Source organism: Ambystoma mexicanum, chromosome 2q, assembly GCF_040938575.1.
Source record: "Ambystoma mexicanum isolate Mex_15411 chromosome 2q, UKY_AmexF1_1, whole genome shotgun sequence".
Taxonomy (NCBI): Eukaryota; Metazoa; Chordata; class Amphibia; order Caudata; family Ambystomatidae; genus Ambystoma; species Ambystoma mexicanum.
The window spans coordinates 535,193,299-535,210,192 of NC_090924.1; the positions used below are offsets into that span (position 1 = coordinate 535,193,299).

General features: G+C 49.2%; 1 protein-coding gene across 3 annotated transcripts in view; it reads left to right on the plus strand.

Moving 5' to 3' along the window:
- Positions 1-16,894, plus strand: part of LDAF1 (lipid droplet assembly factor 1) — a 263,824-nt gene that overhangs the window by 198,624 nt on the left and 48,306 nt on the right. For all 3 annotated transcript variants that reach the window (XM_069647674.1, XM_069647673.1, XM_069647672.1), the window contains one exon: positions 10,924-11,092. In XM_069647674.1, the coding sequence (XP_069503775.1) occupies positions 10,924-11,092 (169 nt within the window). The remainder of the gene's footprint in view (positions 1-10,923; positions 11,093-16,894) is intronic.

Sequence of the window (16,894 nt, forward strand, 5' to 3'; positions counted from 1 at the left end):
TCTTTGCAACTGCACAGGCAACATTGAATAATCTCCTAATTTTTTCCGAGACCTTTCCGATGTCTCCAAATAGGTATTTCGGGGGGTAAAGGTTTGCAGGGATTTGTGTGATGCTTTCTAGGGTATTTGCTACTTCACTCCAGAATTTTGCTACAGGAGGACAATCCCAGTACATATGGAAGGAGTCTGCGCCAGGGGCGTGGCATTTTGGGCAGGTGTCAGGCACATTAGCGTAGCACTTTGCCATCTTTGCCGGGGTGAAGTGAAGCATTTAACGATATCTTTTTGGATAGGAGACAGTATCTGGACCATTTCCCTGTTTCAATAACAGTGCCCATATCTTTTTCCCAAGATGACTTAATGGTGGCCAAGGTGTCCGTATGCGTCTGGACTAGGGTATACAGTTTGGACACCCCCGTACCAGTCTGGGAGTGCAGAGATTGGTAACATGCGTGCTCTGGAGGTTCATCTGGAAATGTGGGCCAGCGCTTCTTGAACGCTGCTCTCATTCTGTGGAACTGTAGGATTGTTAGGGGAGTCTCACCGACCGATTCTGCGAAATCTTCGAGAGTCACAAATTTACCGTTTGGGAACATAGTTTTCATTGTGAAATCATATTCTGGGAGCCAATTCTTTTGAATACCAATGTCATATGTGGGTGCGATGCCTGGGAAATTCCAAAGCGGGGCTTGTGAGTCGTAGGGGTCATCTATGCCAAGTCGTTTACTGATTGCATTCCATGCTGCGATCGTGCAGGAGGTTGGGTCAAATTTGCAGTCATCTCTGTCTTTTTGAGTAAATGATTGAACGCAGGTCTGTTGGGCGGACTGAGTGGCGTTCTATGGGTACGTGTGGTGTAGTGTCCGAGGGGTCCTGCCAGAATTTCACATAGTGGGCTTGTGCTACTTGACAATATAGTTCGAAATCAGGAGCCGCGAAGCCTCCCTTTTCATAAGGTTCGACCAATTTGGCCCAGCTTATCCTATTTGCCCCTCCATTCCAAACGAAGGTTGTAGCCATAGATCGAAGGTTGTCGAAAAATGGTCTGCCCGGCCAGATAGGGACGTTGCAGAAGATGTAAAGGAGTTAAGGTAACACGGTCATCTTGAGCACCGCTATTCGGCCAGCCAGGGATATGGGGAGATTAGCCCAGATCTGGAGTTTTGAATATATGATTTGTAGAGTGGTCTCATGATTGTCTATATATAGAGAGGTGCTGTCACGGGAGACCTGTATTCCCAAATATCGAATGTGTTCAGGAGCCCATGCGAGACCATACGTGTTTGTGGGACAGGTGGTGGCATTGGTCAATGGAAAGATTTCGGATTTGGTCTTATTAACTTTGTACCCCGAATGTAGGGTGAAGTCATTTATTACGGCCAGTATAGGAAGTACGTTTTTCTCAGGTTCTCGAACATATAACAGAGCGTCGTCAGCATACAGCGAGATGGCTTGGTACGCCCCTGACATATATATGCCTCTGGATTCCTGTACTGCCCTAACTGCTGCCGCCACCAGTTCAATTGTTAGAGCAAATAGTATAGGGGAGAAGGGACAACCCTGTCTTGTCCCTCTGTGTAGTGAGATTTGGTTAGACAGTGTTCGGTTGGTCAATACCCTGGCTTTGGGTGACGCGTACAGGAGCCCAATACAACTGGTTAAGTAAGGGCCGAATCCAAATTTATGGAGAACCTCAAACATATACACCCAAGAAACTGAATCGAACGCTTTTTCTGCATCTAGGGATATTGCTACAGCCTGCGCTTGTGGTTTAATCTGTGCTAGAATGCAAAACAGTCTACGCAAGTTTAGTGCCGTGGATCTAGTGGGTATAAAACCACATTGGTCGGGATGAACCAGCGTAGCCATTTTAGGAAGCAGTCTATTAGCAAGAACCTTTGCGTAGACTTTGGCGTCCGTGTTTATCAATGACAGGGATAAGAGGAACGATCATGGGCTGGACGTCTAGGTTTCAGGAGTACTGTGATGACAGCGTCTGTCATTGATTCTGGGAGCGAGCCAACCACGATGGCCTCTTCCCATATGCGGGTGAGGACAGGAGCAAGGATCGTTGAGAAGGATTTGTATAACTCAGCACCTATCCCATCCAGGCCCGGGGTTTTACCTGAAGTCAGTGATTTAATTGCTTCAGTTATTTCATCACAGGTTATAGGCTGCTCAAGGATTTGGTTATCTTCCAAGTTTAATTTAGGGAGATCAATTTTACTCAGGTATATACGTATTTCTTCTTGTGTACTACTATCATGATTGTAATATAGGTCAGCATAGTAGCGTGAGAATTCGTCATTTATCTCTTTCTCGCCACTGACAACTGCACCTCCCTCTGTCAAGATGCTCGCAATTGGGGTATGGGAGCGTTCATAGCGGAGCATACGGGCTAGGAGGTGACCTGCTCTGTTACCCTCCCCATATCTGCGTGCTCTGATGGGAGTGGCCATGTACTGTTGCTCCCTGGTCGCCAGATCGTTGAACGTTTGGAGATGTGCGCTGATGTCAGACAGGATATGCCTGTCGTGTGTCATACTATATTCAGTTTCGAGTGTCTGCAAGCGCGATTCTGTGATGTCCAGTTCGTTTCTCACGGCTTTAAGGAGACCAGTCGTCTTGGACATCAGAATGCCCCTCACCCAGACCTTAAATGTTTCCCATAAGATCGCCCAGCTGTCTACAGAGCCATTGTTCAATTGGAAAAATTCCTCTGTCAGTGTGGAGAGTTTCCACGACATTCGGGTCTTTTAATATGTTGGGGGACATCCTCCATCTTTGTGTTGGGCGATCTGTGCCAGGGAACAGTATGGCCAAGGTGACCGGGGAGTGGTCCGAGAGCGTACGGGGAAGGATTTCGCATTGTTCCGTGTAATTGACCAGAGGGGACGAAATTAGCCAATAGTCTATTCTAGATTCAGTGTCATGCACTGAGGAGTAAAATGAGTACTTCCTCTCAGTGGGATGTATACCCCTCCAGGCATCAGAGAGGGTGAACTCTTCGAGGGCATGTCGAATAACATTTGCCGCTTTAGTGAGAGCTCTAGGCCTGCTGGAGGACCTATCCAATGTAGTATCGAGAATGGTGTTTAGATCTCCTCCCCAAAGGACCCAGGCGTTAGTTGTAAGGCCTATCGTTGTAAGAAGCTGTATATAGAACTGCGGATCATCATATTTGGGCCATATGTGTTTATCAAAATGAGTTTTATCCCAGCCAAGCTACCCCAGACCACCACATATCTTCCCTGTGGATCTATCCTGCATTTTTCGGTGGAGAACTCCAAGGAGGGGTGTATCAGTGTGATGACCCCTCTACTCTGAGAGGAATATTCTGTGTAATGTCTATTGCCACCCCATTGCCTAAGTATTTTTTCGTGTGTGTGGGCTTCCTGGAGCATTACAATATGCGGATGATGTCTATTAATGTATGCGCCCACCTTACTAGCCTTTGCTCTGTTGTTAAACCCTCGAATGTTCCACGTGATTAGTTTCAATCGTAGCCCCTGGGGTGTTCTAGTGGTTTGTGCCATTTGTATTCATAGTGATAACATGGGACAGCGAGCGAGCCAGTGAGTGCAATTTTAACCAAAAGTAACCGATAACCAGCTAAGAGAAGCTTTGTGTCGAGTGCCCAACAGGGGCATCTTGAGGCATCAACCGCGGCCTCTAGAACCAGGTGGCAACCCATATCGCCATAACCCACCCCCTCCCACATCAAACCCAACTTGATGATGATCCCTTTTCTTATTACTAACTTGTGGGAGAACCCAAAGAAAGGGGTCGTGCGCAGCAACACATCCGGCTACATTCAAGGATCGAAGGCAGAGGTGCGTCTCCACCCCCCTCGATTCCATTGCCGTCGGCAGTTCACTTGTCCCCCAAATTATCTGGCCGCACGTTGTAAGATGAGTATTCAGGCTACACCGGTTGATGCAGGCCATCCTGGTCGGCACCCTGCCTCCCTGGCGGAAGGGGTATCGAAGCTTCCATGTAGGACAGGGCGGCTGCAGGGGATTCGAAGAAGTGCGCTCTTCCGCCATGCTGTATTCGGAGTTTAGCAGGGTACAGAAGGGCATAGGGGACTTGTCGCAGTTGACGTTTAATTATTTCGTAGGACCGTCTTTGAGTCTGGACCCCTGCTGAAAAGTCCGGGTAAATATGGATGTGATCATTTCCAATTCTTAGGGGACCTTTCTCCCTAGCCAGTCGTAGGACAGCGTCCCTGTCCCTGTAGTTTAACAGTTTGGCTATAACAGTACGGGGTGGGGCCCCAGGTCTAGGCGGTGGGGCGAGAGAGCGATGGGCCCTCTCTACCAGAAATTGAGATGAAAAGGCCTCTTCCCCAAGGAGGGATTTCAGCAAGTCCTCGATCCGAAGCTCCATTGGGCCCCTGCAGAACGATTCTGAAAGGCCGACAATGCGGATATTGTTCCGCCTGGAACGAGACTCCAAATCGTCGCATTTGCTACGGAGTTTGTCCATTTCCCCCTTCAGGTGGGTAATGTCCTGGGTGTTTTGGCGGGTGGAGTCCTCGTTCAAACCAATTCTACCCTCTACTTCGGTGATCCTGGCACTTTCCTTGTCTACTCGGGTCTTCAGTGAGCCAATTGTGGATACGATGTCATCGAGCTTGACATTTATGGCCAGGAATCCGCTCTGTACTGTGGTGAGTAGGTGGTCGAACTTGGAGTCTTCCGACAGTACGGATGCGGTGGGGGGCGGCGTATCCGGACTTACAGGGGGTGTCTGCGAACTGGTGAACGAATCCATAGGGCCGGTCCTTCTGTTCTTATTTAAGTTCTTGCTGGGCATAATGTGGGATATGAGGGAGTCTGGAGTTCGTGCCTCAGCGTGTCGCAGTAGGAGATTTGTCTAATGGCACTGGTGTGGAGCAGCAACGGGATCGAGGGCTGACCCGCGGGGGGGCCCGCAGTGAATCAGAGGGCTCTGATCACATCCACCATGGGTCGTCCAGGGGCCCGCCATATTATATCAGACGCACTTTGTCTCCCCAAGTGTACACGAAGGATGACAATGCCCAGCTCCAATGCAGGAAAGTAACAAACTATGTGCAGGTCAGTAATAAACAGGTTGCTTCCCAGCCAGCGCTGGTGTGCGTTACAGGAGGATCTCCCCAGCACTTCCTTCACAACGTGGGGGCAGGGCAAGCTCCACGAAGGGCCCTCTCCCAGCCAAATGTTTCGTCCATAAGTGGCGGGTGTGTTAGCCGGAGGGCCCAACGACGCCGCGCAGAGTATCGGCGGTTCAAGGATGTCCCTCAGTATGTTTGTTTTACTGCTCTCCCACGTAGCGGCGCAGGGCCAGACCCGACAACCCACCAGGGCTCGAAGATCGCCACGTCGGCGCCTGCCCAACCACGTTCCTGTGGGGCAGCGCAGTCTCCGCTCGCCCTTTCCGGCTCCAGGGCAGCGCCAGGGGTCCACCGTCTCGTCTCGCACCGAAGGATCGGGTCCGGGAAGTTGGGCCGCAGCTCAGCGGGTGCCTGTTCACGTCCACAAGGGCCTCAGGACAGGAGTACAGGGGCGGTCCCAGCCGCGGCTCTCACGCAGCAGTCCGTGGAGCTGCGTGGCGGCCCAGGCGAGCGAGCCCGCAGCCCTCACTCATTCGTGGGCTCACAATGTCCGATTTCAGCCGGGATTTTCCCCACAGGAGTCCGGATATGGCGAGAGGCAGCCCAGTTATTTAGGGGGTTCGACGCACTCTGGATCCGGGTGAAAGTGTTTACAAGGATTCATGCCGGAGCGGAGCTCCTCGGCTATGCGGCCATCTTGTTGCGCAGCAGCGCCCCCACCCCAAAAACAATATTTAACGTGCATGCAACCCCTGGTAGACCACGTGCGTGGCAAAATGAACCCGCACTACGCTGTGGCCCCCAGAAACGCAAAAATAAGCATACGCATGGTACATGCAGCCTACAATGACCTCTGAATGGGTGCACAACACACGGGGGCAACCACAGTTGGAAAATACGTGCGTCACTCACAGTCTGCCTGGAAAAAGAACGTGAAAAAGACACGCATGTGCGCGTTGGAAACACCCCCGCCAAAAAAAAAAGAATTGAATGCTGTCTGAGTAAACAGGGAGTACGAACTGGAACCGTTGTGAAGTTATCGCGTGTGTACCGACAAGAAGTACAAGAATCACCCGCTTGCAACAAAAAGCACATACAAGAAAATGTCGTCCTACACGTACCCTTTAAGCCAGCCCACACGTGCAACATCACTTACGCGCATACGCGCTAAGGCCCTTTCCTCCAATTGCACGCAGTGACACCCGGATGTGCAGTTTTTGCACACGATCAACATGCACCCGTGTTGAGGGAAACGGTCTTGCGCATCACGTCAGACACGCTTACGGGCTAAGGGCCTTTCCTCAAATTACAGTGCAGTTTTTTCACGTGCCAAATCACTCCGTATCAAGCTGGCCCCGCAACAACACACAAGACCAAGCTATTGCCCAGAAGGCCATTTTCCTGCCCCCCAGAGCCCCGAGCACGCTCCCACCTGCCGTCTGCTGCTGCCTGCCTGCTGCCCATATGCCTGCTGCCTGCACGTCAGCCATCTGCAGGGGTGCAGTTGCTGTGACCACCCCTGCTGGAACAGAAGACTCCAGACTGGTATTCAATCGCTCCACAGCCCAGCCCCAGGACCCAGTTGCCCACCCACACCTACCTCTGGGGTTGTCATGTCAGATACAACAACATCTGGCACCACTGGCAACCCCCGGCCAGAGAGGCAGAGGGCTACCAGCTTCAGTGGCAGTGAAGTTGGTATCCTGGTGGAGCAAGTCCTGGAGCAGTATGATGCCCTCTTTGGAAGTTTGCGCGCCGACAATGAAGGGCGGAAGAGGCTCTGGATGGACATCGTGACTGCCATCAATGTGGAGGGGGTGGCAGTCCGTGACCTTCAACACGTCTGGAAGCGCTGGGAGCACTTCAGGTCCGGGACCCTCCAACAAGGCCCGGCGCCTCTTGAAGGCAGCAGATGCCGAGGGGTGCTGGGTCCGCCTAACCAACAACCAGATGAGGGTCCTGGAATGTATTCGCCCAGCGCTCCACCTCCAGGTCCTTGAGAGGCAGACCCGTCTGGAGTCGAGCGGTAAGTGTTCATGCGTACAGATTGGACGCTATGCATGTTGAGGTGTGGCAGGAGTGTGCAGGTTGTACATATGTCTGTGTAGGGCCATGTAGGCATGTGTATGTGCAGGGAAATGAGCCTGCCCCATGTGAGTCCTCTCATGTGTGAGACACATTGATGGTGTATGTGTTGGTAAGCATGCTGGCCAAATGCAGGTGTGGGTGCACACATTTTTACATTTCTGTGTATGTACACTGGCATGGTTGTGGTGTCACACATAGATGGTGGTTCCACCTGCATGTATCTGCACTATGTACGTGTGTGTGTTTATTTGACAAATGTGCAACTGTGATACACCATGGATGCATGTGATACTGACATGTAGGAGGCTGATTGCCAGATGTGACATGGATGGCGATCTCATCACTGCGACAGGTGGTGGAGATGTACAGATGCATGTATGTCTGGTTGTGTGTGTGCATGTGTTCTGCACTCCTCGTGTTGCATGTGAGGTGAGGCTCACCTCCGGCTGCTCATGCTGTTTGTGTATGGATGGTGCTGCCTGGTGCAACATTCCTGTTGATGTGCTCATGTGTGTGAGTTGAAATGACATGTGTGTTGGGGAGTGTGATGCCATGTCTGGAGTTTGACACTGCCACTCATGTACAACTGTTTATCAGACCATTGTACAGTGCCCTGATGCCTGTGTTCTATCTCTCCCTGTCTGCAGCGTCAACTGATGAAGAGGGCGGAGACGGTGCTGTGGAACAAAGCGGCAGGAATCGCACCGCCAGCCGGAGACGCAAGGCCCGGCCCTCCTCCCATGTTGTCATCTCATCGGGGAGTGAGGAGTCTGGTGTCACGTCCGTGGCCGCAGCTGCCGAGGGTAGGTCCAAGAGGTGGAGGTTGGAGGTGGACTCCTCGGCAGCAGAAGGGACAGCTGAGACCCCACAGGGTCTGATGGAGGAAGATGGCACGGAGTCATCCAGGTTGGTGGGGGAGTTTGGTTGAGGATGCCGTGGAAGGGACACACACAGGGTCTGGAGGGGGGGATTCCACTGGTGCTAGTGGTGCAGTCCAGGGGCAGGGACAAGAGGAAGCACAGGCCGCCGCGCAGGTGCCTGTGTGTAATCCTGTCCCCGATCCTGTGACTGCATCATCCCGCACCAGCAGGGATGCCTACGTCCAGACCCTTTCTCAGGGAGTGGATGAGCGCACAACAACTGGCCTTCCTTTCCCTGCAGAAGGGGCAATCTGGGACTGGGTTGAGCCTGTCCTGGCTGGGGTAGCGTTGCGTCAACGGGGCATGCGGGATGACCTGCAGTGTTTTTGTGAAGACACTGCACGTTATCTCGGATGCCTCGTTGACCGCGTCGACCTACTAGGACGGGTCACCAGTGCTGGATTCCTCCGTCTGCTGGACCTTGTACCGGCCCCCTCCTCACCTGAACCCCTTATGCGTCAGTCGTCCTCTGTGCCATCTTCCGGCCCATGTATCACCTGGACACCCTGTGGAGCTGCCTCTGACCCAGTGGCCAGGCTGGTGGAGGACACATCCCTGCCACAGTCCGGAGTCGGAGGTACAGCAGGGGTGGCCACACCAACAACTGCACCCCAGCAGGAGGAGGACATGCAGGCATCAAGAGGCAGGGCACAGGCACAGCAGCAGCAGGCTCAAGGTGGGAGCGATGAGGTTGCTCAGGGCCATCAACATCAGAGGGGCAGGCATCGGCCGGAGGGCAGGAGGACCCTGGATTGGGAGTGTCTTCCGTGTGGCAGCGGTTGGGCCAGCACATGGATGCGGAGTGGCGGCGGGCGGAAGAGGCACGGCTCACTATGGTCAGAGCGGAGAACTCCATGTGCACGGCACTGAGGCGGGCCGAGTGCCTTGAGGCAATTCGCAGGGAGTTGGAGTTGGACATGGCGTTATCCATGCGAAACCTCGGGGCCATGGAACAGGCCCACCTCCAGGACATAGAACAGGAGTTCGATGATGCCCTGGCCCGGGAAATCGGCAAGTGAGCCGTACGACTTGCCCGCCGCCATTGTATACAGTTAGTTAGTGTTAGGATTCATTTGTTTTTCTTTCATTTGCAGCGCTTGGACTTTGCCCCACCTTTTTGTAGACAGTTATTTATTAGGTCGTTTTTTTTGTAGGTTTGATTTCAATGGTTGGGCTCATGGACCCAGGATTTGTTATTTGTATATAGTTGAACAGTGGATTTATCTTTTTTTTTCCACCATGGAGCAGTGGATTTTAATTATTTCTTTCCCTTTGGATTTGCTTTGTTGGACGGAGACTTTGGGCACATTTTCATTTGGATTCTGATTTCATATTTTTTTCCATTTTGGGACATGCTGCATTTTATTTCTTATTTCCATTATTGTGTGTTTTCATTTGATTCCCTTCATTTTGTGTTGAATACATTTTTGTTTCATACTTCAATGTGTGGTATTCTCTCATTGGTTTCATGCATGTCACGATGTGGGTTTTCACATTCACTGTCTGTCTGTCGATGTACCTACATGCCATTTGGGTTGTATCATGTAATGGGCATTTCAATGTGGGGTGGATGTAATACTTGGTTGGTTCTTTGGGCAGGGGTGGCGTGCGGTGGGATTTGGGTGGCCATGAGGGCCATGATTGTGGATCAAGATGACATGTGGGGGGGGGGACATGAGTTGGGGCCTGCTGGCAGGTGCCGCTCACTGCCGGGTGGGTGTGGGTGCTCACTGGTGCATGGTGACATGTGGGCTGGCTGGGGGGGCATGCCCAGGGTGGATGGGCTACCTGCGGGGCATGGCCTAGGTGGATGGGCTGCCTGCGGGGTCTGGGGAGGGAGGAGAGGGCACACCTGGGAGGAACCACACTGCCAATTTGCGTGTGCAACTCCCCCGCACCCCCAGAAATACACGTACCCCGCTCGCAAAAGCCCTATCGCGTGTGAAACTTCCTGCGCACCCCTCAGAATACACGTACCCCCTCGCACAAGGCCTATCGCATGTATAACTTCCCGTGCACCCCAAAAATACACATACCCTGCTCGCCCAAGGCCTATCGCGTGTGAAACTTCCCACGCACCCCTCAGAATACATGTACCCGCTCGCCCAAGGCCTATCGCGTGTTAAACTTCCCTCGCACCCCTCAGAATACACGTACCCCGCTCGCACAAGGCCTATCGGGTGTATTACTTCCCGCGCACCCCCGTTATACACGTACCCCGCTCGCCCAAGGCCTATCGCATGTATTACTTCCCGTGCACCCCCAAAATACACGTACCCCGCTCGCCCAAGCCCTATCACATGTGAAACTTCCCACGCACCCCCCAAATGCACTGTACCAGCCCTGTGAACTGGTGCAGGGTTAGCGCAGCCCTTCGCGCTGCATTGGGGAATTCCAATGCCTTATCCTTACGCAAGGGGTGTTTTTTGGGGGGCGTAACTGGCGCTGCGGGATGTTCTCTGCGCCAGCGCTCAAAATGGCTTTGATATTCCAGAATGCTGTTTAGCGCACACGGCTTGCGCACACTGGCGCACGCTACCTCTCTGCACTGCTCGCGTGCGCTGCCTCTGCGCTGAAATCTATGAATTACCCTATAAATGTCTACACCTTAAGAGTGAATACGAAAATAATGTTCCTTGCTGGAATGTTTTCCGATTCTTTCTCACACCTCCGCATTTGGGAATAGTGTAGATTTATGGAAGGGTGGCCAAAATGAAGAACTGTTGGTTAATTTAGTAACCCATTTTGCTTGGAAATATAGTTGTGCTCATCTTGCATGTTCTTGTCTGATTCCGGTTTCCTTATTCTTTTTTACAGGTTGTAGCGTTCATGAGCTCTCCCGTTGGGCAATACTTGGAGGAACATCCATTTGTCTCTTTGTCACTGTTGGTGTTTGTTGTGATGTCGGCCATTCCAGTTGGCTTGTTCCTAATTCTTTTGGTAGGGACAGGCGTGGCAGCCTGCATCATGGTCATACTGATGGAAGGTATATGCACATTTCTTGATCCATTATTTTCAGCAGTGATCACTTGTACCATTATGTTCCTTCTGTTGTTAAAAGGGAACTCCCCTACATCATTTTCTTTTTGTTTGCTTTTTATATATTTTATTCCCTTTAAAGATTCAGAAGAATACAACCAGCATTCAAGTCAAAGAACAGCTTACACTACATGAGCGTGCTTGCAGAATCATTACATGTTCCAGGCGGTTGCATTCATGTATAGTACACTAAAATGTTCTTCAATCATTTTAACACCTTGTTGATTATTTCCCGCTAATGAAATATCACTCTTCTTAAGCAACATGCTAACACGCAGACCCACGCATCCTCCACAAGACTGTACCGTTGTCTTGGTTGCTTGTCGATCGCTTGCTGCCAAATTGCCCGTCCTCCCCCGTTAGCTCTCCGCTACCTTGTGTCTCTGCTTCCATCACTGTGACCTCCCTCTTGCCCCATAACGGGGTTCTTCAACTTTTGATTCTCCAGATGTTTTGGAATACAATTTCCATCTGCATTAGCCAGCTTACTCCATGGTAAGCGATCATGGGAGTTGTAGTCTAAAGCATCTGGAGAGTCCCAGGTTGCTGACTCTTGCCCTATGATTTGTAAAGCGCTTTGCTGCTTCCCAATGCTATGTCTGCCCTCAAATACTCTAATAATAATAATAATAATTTAAAAAAATTACTAAGTACCTTTCAAATACAGCCAATCGGGACCTTGAGCCTCCCAAGTCTCATTGTAAAAAGTATAGTCTTACTTAGAAATAAGAAGTGCTTATCCTCTAAATAAGTGGCGATGGCACGTCCCCAATATGTTTCCCACTCTTGCAGTAACATAGTGTATACATTCCATATCAGATCTAATTTACTTGGGAAGAGTCTTTTAGTTGAACTTAGTCTTTTAGCCATTGCAGTTAGTGAAAGATGAATGTACTGTTGCCGGATACAAGGCCATTTTCAGTGTTCCATAAACGCAGTATAGTTTGTATGGCAGAAATCAACGTTGTGAAAACAGAATGTTCGTTTGTTTGTTAGCAGTATGGCCTCACCAAAGAGCCAAAATGCAGGTCAATCTGGAGGGATACAATGAGAAACAAATCTTCAAATTCTTTCCACTCCCCCCACCACTGGATGTCCTCATTTTGGGGCATAACGAAAATAAATGACACAGCGACCGATAAGGTTTGCAACCAAGGCAACATATTGGAGAGTCTTAGTCCGATCTGAACATGGGAAATAGAAAACTTTTCAATCGGATCCCACAAGGTGATAAACTCTGCAACTTCAATTTGAATTTGTAACTCTTGGGACCAGGCATATGCCAAAGACGCTGCATGTGCTACGTTGTCTGGTGTCAAGAGAAGGCAAATCTGCTTAATTCATGGGAAATCCATATTTGGTTTCTCACAACCTCCTCCCAACATTTTCATTTATGACTGACTGCATTAGGGTCACATTTGTGTTGCAGGTCACATTGAAGACCCCATGTAATAACCAATCTTATTTCTGTAAAATGCCCTTGATGCAAAGCATCTCACACCCCGCCAATTCGGACCCACTATGCAAATATTTAAGAGCCATATCGTTGAAGACTGCAAAGGTTGAAATGTGTTCTCTCCCACAGTGAGCTGCCAATCCAGAATTTCACTAGGTCAGGCTGGGGGGGTATGCCCCAAGCAGTGTTTTCTACCATATCTTCAGCCTATAACTGATTGTGAGTTTTCAGGCATGTTTGAGTCGAGTTCCATGGTAAATGCAACACCTGTGAGGCCCAACAGCTGAACTCTCAAGAGCTCAATCCTTCTGGGTCATCCTCTGGGTTCTTTTTTATTAATTATCCCCAATTCCACTGCTCTTTGAAAGGATTGCCAGTCGGGACAAGCACCTCCCCCATTTCTTTGAATTGCTTTTAATATTTGAGTGTTTCAGTCTTTCGCTAGCTGCATTTAGAGGCACTAGGGTACAAGGAGGAGTGTGCACATTTTCAAGGGAGGATAGGAGAAGGGATGCAGATTGTTAGGGAGAATTCTCATAAATGTGCTAATTCCCTTCACCTTAGAGAACCCCAGCAGCTTTGCTGGATTTTGAGGACTTGATTTTTTTTTTTTTTTACCTGAAAAGAGCGTGAGCCTTTTTTCGCACTCTTTCATGTATTTTGATGTGTTTTACACTTGTGTACTTTAATTATGGAGTTTTAGATAACTCCATAGGCATCATCTGTTCATGTGTGTTACACAGCACCTTCAGTGCAGTGACACATGGATGTCTTCTAGACTTCCCAAAGGTTTAAATACCTTCTCTGGGATGGACTACAATTTCCCAGAGAATGTAAAGTGAAATTGACTTTAGTAGTCTTTCTAAATTCCTAGACCCAGCACACACAATCTTAAAATGGAGTGCTGGAGGGGTTACATGGTATCCCCTGTGTCTAAATACTCATGTAGCAGTCAAATGCTACCCTTTCCTATTGAAAAAGCTGGTGGCAGTGGATTTACAATGAACTACCATGGTTTTTTCCCGACCGCTAACACCAGTAGCTAAAAATCACAGGAGCCATGTTTTTCAAGATGGCGCCTTAAGCCCCCTTTTGTTTAAACAGGGCCCGGTCTTCTTTTTTCGCCGTTTCTTTTTGCAAAGGTCCTTCTACTGTTTGTCTCTGCGCGCCAGGTTTGGTCCCTTTGTTCTTATGACTTTGGCGAGCTTCAGTACTGAAGACCGTCTCTGGCGGCTGAGTGTCTGGGGTGGGCAGGAAGTGAGGGAGGTGCCCAAAACTCCCTGAGCTTAGTCTCCTAAGAGTCCACATGCACTCTGGCGTGATTGGCTGGCTGACTGTCCGGCAAGGACAGCCACCCTGCTGGGTGAGGGACAGCTAGGCTGGAATGAAAGGAAGAGAACTGTTTAAAAGGTGAGTCTCTTGGACTGGAAACCAGAGTCGACCACTGGAACGAAAGAACCGAATAAGAGCTGGAAGAGGACGGCTGCTGCAACTCCTAGACTGTTTGTTTGCCCGGTGAAGCCCTGCTGCAGGTCCGAATTGCCAAGTTCATCTCGACAGAGAAGTCCCTTCAAGGACGACTGCTTCCTTTGAGTTGGTAGAACCAATCAACTCATAAGCCGCCTGGATACCATTCTCAAAGCTGGTTAGGCTTAAACAGGGAGAGGGATACCAGCTTGTGTGCTTGAATCTACAGCTATTGGAACTGAAGTGACTCCATTTGTTTGTGTTTTCCGACGATCCCGTGCAGTGCAGGAGTCCCCCGATGTCGTACCTCTTGTCCCCACGACTGAGGCTCAGGAACAGTGAATTCTGCAGGAACTGCCATGAACCAACGACTCCAGTTGCATTTCTTTCTTCATACTAAGGTACTGTGCCAACCCGATTGAGAGAACGCCACTCTCGCTGTGAAAGTTCATGAAACTTTCTCACTAGCAGGCCTAATCAGCTTGTGACCCAACATATGATTCTTTTTCACCTAAACTACTTCTGAAAACTTTTCCAAAGACTTTACTGTTGGTGTTCTTTCCTATCCCGAACACTAGCCCATTGACTTTGGCCTAGGCCTATTGACTTGATTTGAACTCTTCTTGTGAACTGAAACTATTTGCACTGTTTCACAAGTATATATGATCTATTCTACTTACCTTTATGCCTTTTGTTCACTTCTAAGTAACTGAACTGCCATTTGGCTCCTATTTCAGGAGAGTTCAAACTGTCTCAAACTTAGTTTTGTATTGTAGTGTAATGGTATATAATTTGCTTCCTTCTAGTGAATGTTTTCTTAATGATTGTGTAATAAATTAATACGTGTTTTTACCAAGAAACCTTGAGTATAAGTGTCTACTTGAACCACTGTGATTGAAAGACCTCTGTGTAACCTTTTGTACTGCTCACATTCACTCTTAAAGGCATGGTCTAGTAAAAAATGTTATTTAAAAAATAGATAGGCAACATAAAAAAAAATACCAGCATTATCTATTTTAAAACTTCCTATGTAAAATTTTAAATTTTGAGCTATTCAAGCTCAAAATTCGCAAAAGCAAGCACATGGGCGCATCCATTTTGTGAAATGGATGCCCTCCTGTGCTGGCTTTTGCTTTTGCGACACTAATGAAGGAAAAGCCAGCCAGCTGTAGTAAACAAAAGCTACCGCTGGGTGGCTTTCCCTTCATTAGTGCTGTACGCAGAGGACGGGGACCGGAGACCAGAGCAGGAAAGCTGCAGCTGAATCTCGGTAAGTGCTATTTATTTTTTTTAAAAAAATAAGCACTAGCTGCAGTTTTTTTTCTACGTTTTTGTGCTCGGAGGAGCCTGAGAAACTCGGAAAGAAAAACCGCAGCGTTTTCCAACACAACGGCGTTGTGTTTCTGCCTGAATCTGCTTTCCCATTTGGGGCTCTCGGGCTCTCCACAGGGAGCCCGAGAGCCCCAAATGGAAAAGCAGATTCAGGCAGAAACAACACAGCATTGCGGAAAACAACCGCGTTGTTTCTGCCTGAATCTGCTTTCCCATTTGGGGCTCTCGGGCTCCCCACGGGGAGCCCGAGAGCCCCAAATGGGAAAGCAGATTTAGGCAGAAACAACGCAGCATTTAGCATTTCCCATTTGGGGCTCCCCGAGAGCCCCAAATGGGAAATCAGCTGTAGGCAGAAACACTACGCGGCATGTAAACACAACCGCGTTGTGTTTCTGCCTGCTGTGGCTTTCACTTTGGGTCTCCGGTGCTCCCCCAGAAGAGCACCGGAGACCCAACGTGATAGCCACAGCAGGCAGAAACACAACGCGGTTGTGTTGGAAAACGCTGCGTGTTTTCTTTGTTTCTCAGGCTCCTCCGAGCCGGAGGAGCCTGAGAAACTTGGAAAGAAAAACTGCAGCGTTTTCCAACACAATAACGTTGTATTTATGTTTGCGGTCGCTTCAAATGTGACCGCAAACATAAATACGTTTTTAAAGCTGCGGTTTTATTTATAATTTTTTCAGGCTCCTCCAGCCCGGAAAACGTAGAAAATAAAACGCAGCTAGTGCTTATTTTTAAAAAAAAAATAAATGGCACTTACCGAGATTCAGCTGCAGCTTTCCTGCTCTGGTCTCCGGTCCCCGTCCTCCGCGTACAGCACTAATGAAGGGAAAGCCACCCAGCGGTAGCTTTTGTTTACTACAGCTGGCTGGCTTTTCCTTCATAAGAGCCGCAAAAGCCAGCACAGGAGGGCATCCATTTCACAAAATGGACGCGCCCATGTGCTTGCTTTTGCGAATTTTGAGCTTGAATAGCTCAAAATTTTACATAAGTTTTAAAAAAGAGAATGCTCGTATTTTTTTTTTTGCCTATCTATTTTTTAAATAAAATGTTTTACTAGACCATGCCTTTGAGATAATCCTGGCTGGTCAGCTTGCTGCCAAAAACTGTGTGGTACAGACTTATACCAAAGGTTGGTTTGGCTTACACTTGTAGTCCTAATTGTGTGTGGTGGTCCCAGAGGGTACTGCATGCAATTCTGCCTAACACAGATGTGCAAGAGAATGAAAAGGGGAATAGAGAAAGAGGAAGCCATCGAGAGGGTGCCATTAATGATGAGCAAGATGAAATGAGGGAGAAAGTTTGAGTGGGAGGGTTATGAAAAAGCAAGGATGTGAGAGGAAGGATGAGAGAAAAAGTAATGGCAGCGAGCAAAAGGTGACAGGTGGAGAAGATGGAAGGATGATGCATGAGGGAATATCTTACTGCGTGCTACGTTTAGAGGGAGAGTAAGGCACAAAGGGGAATGGTGCAGGAGAGTTACAGCGAAAGTAG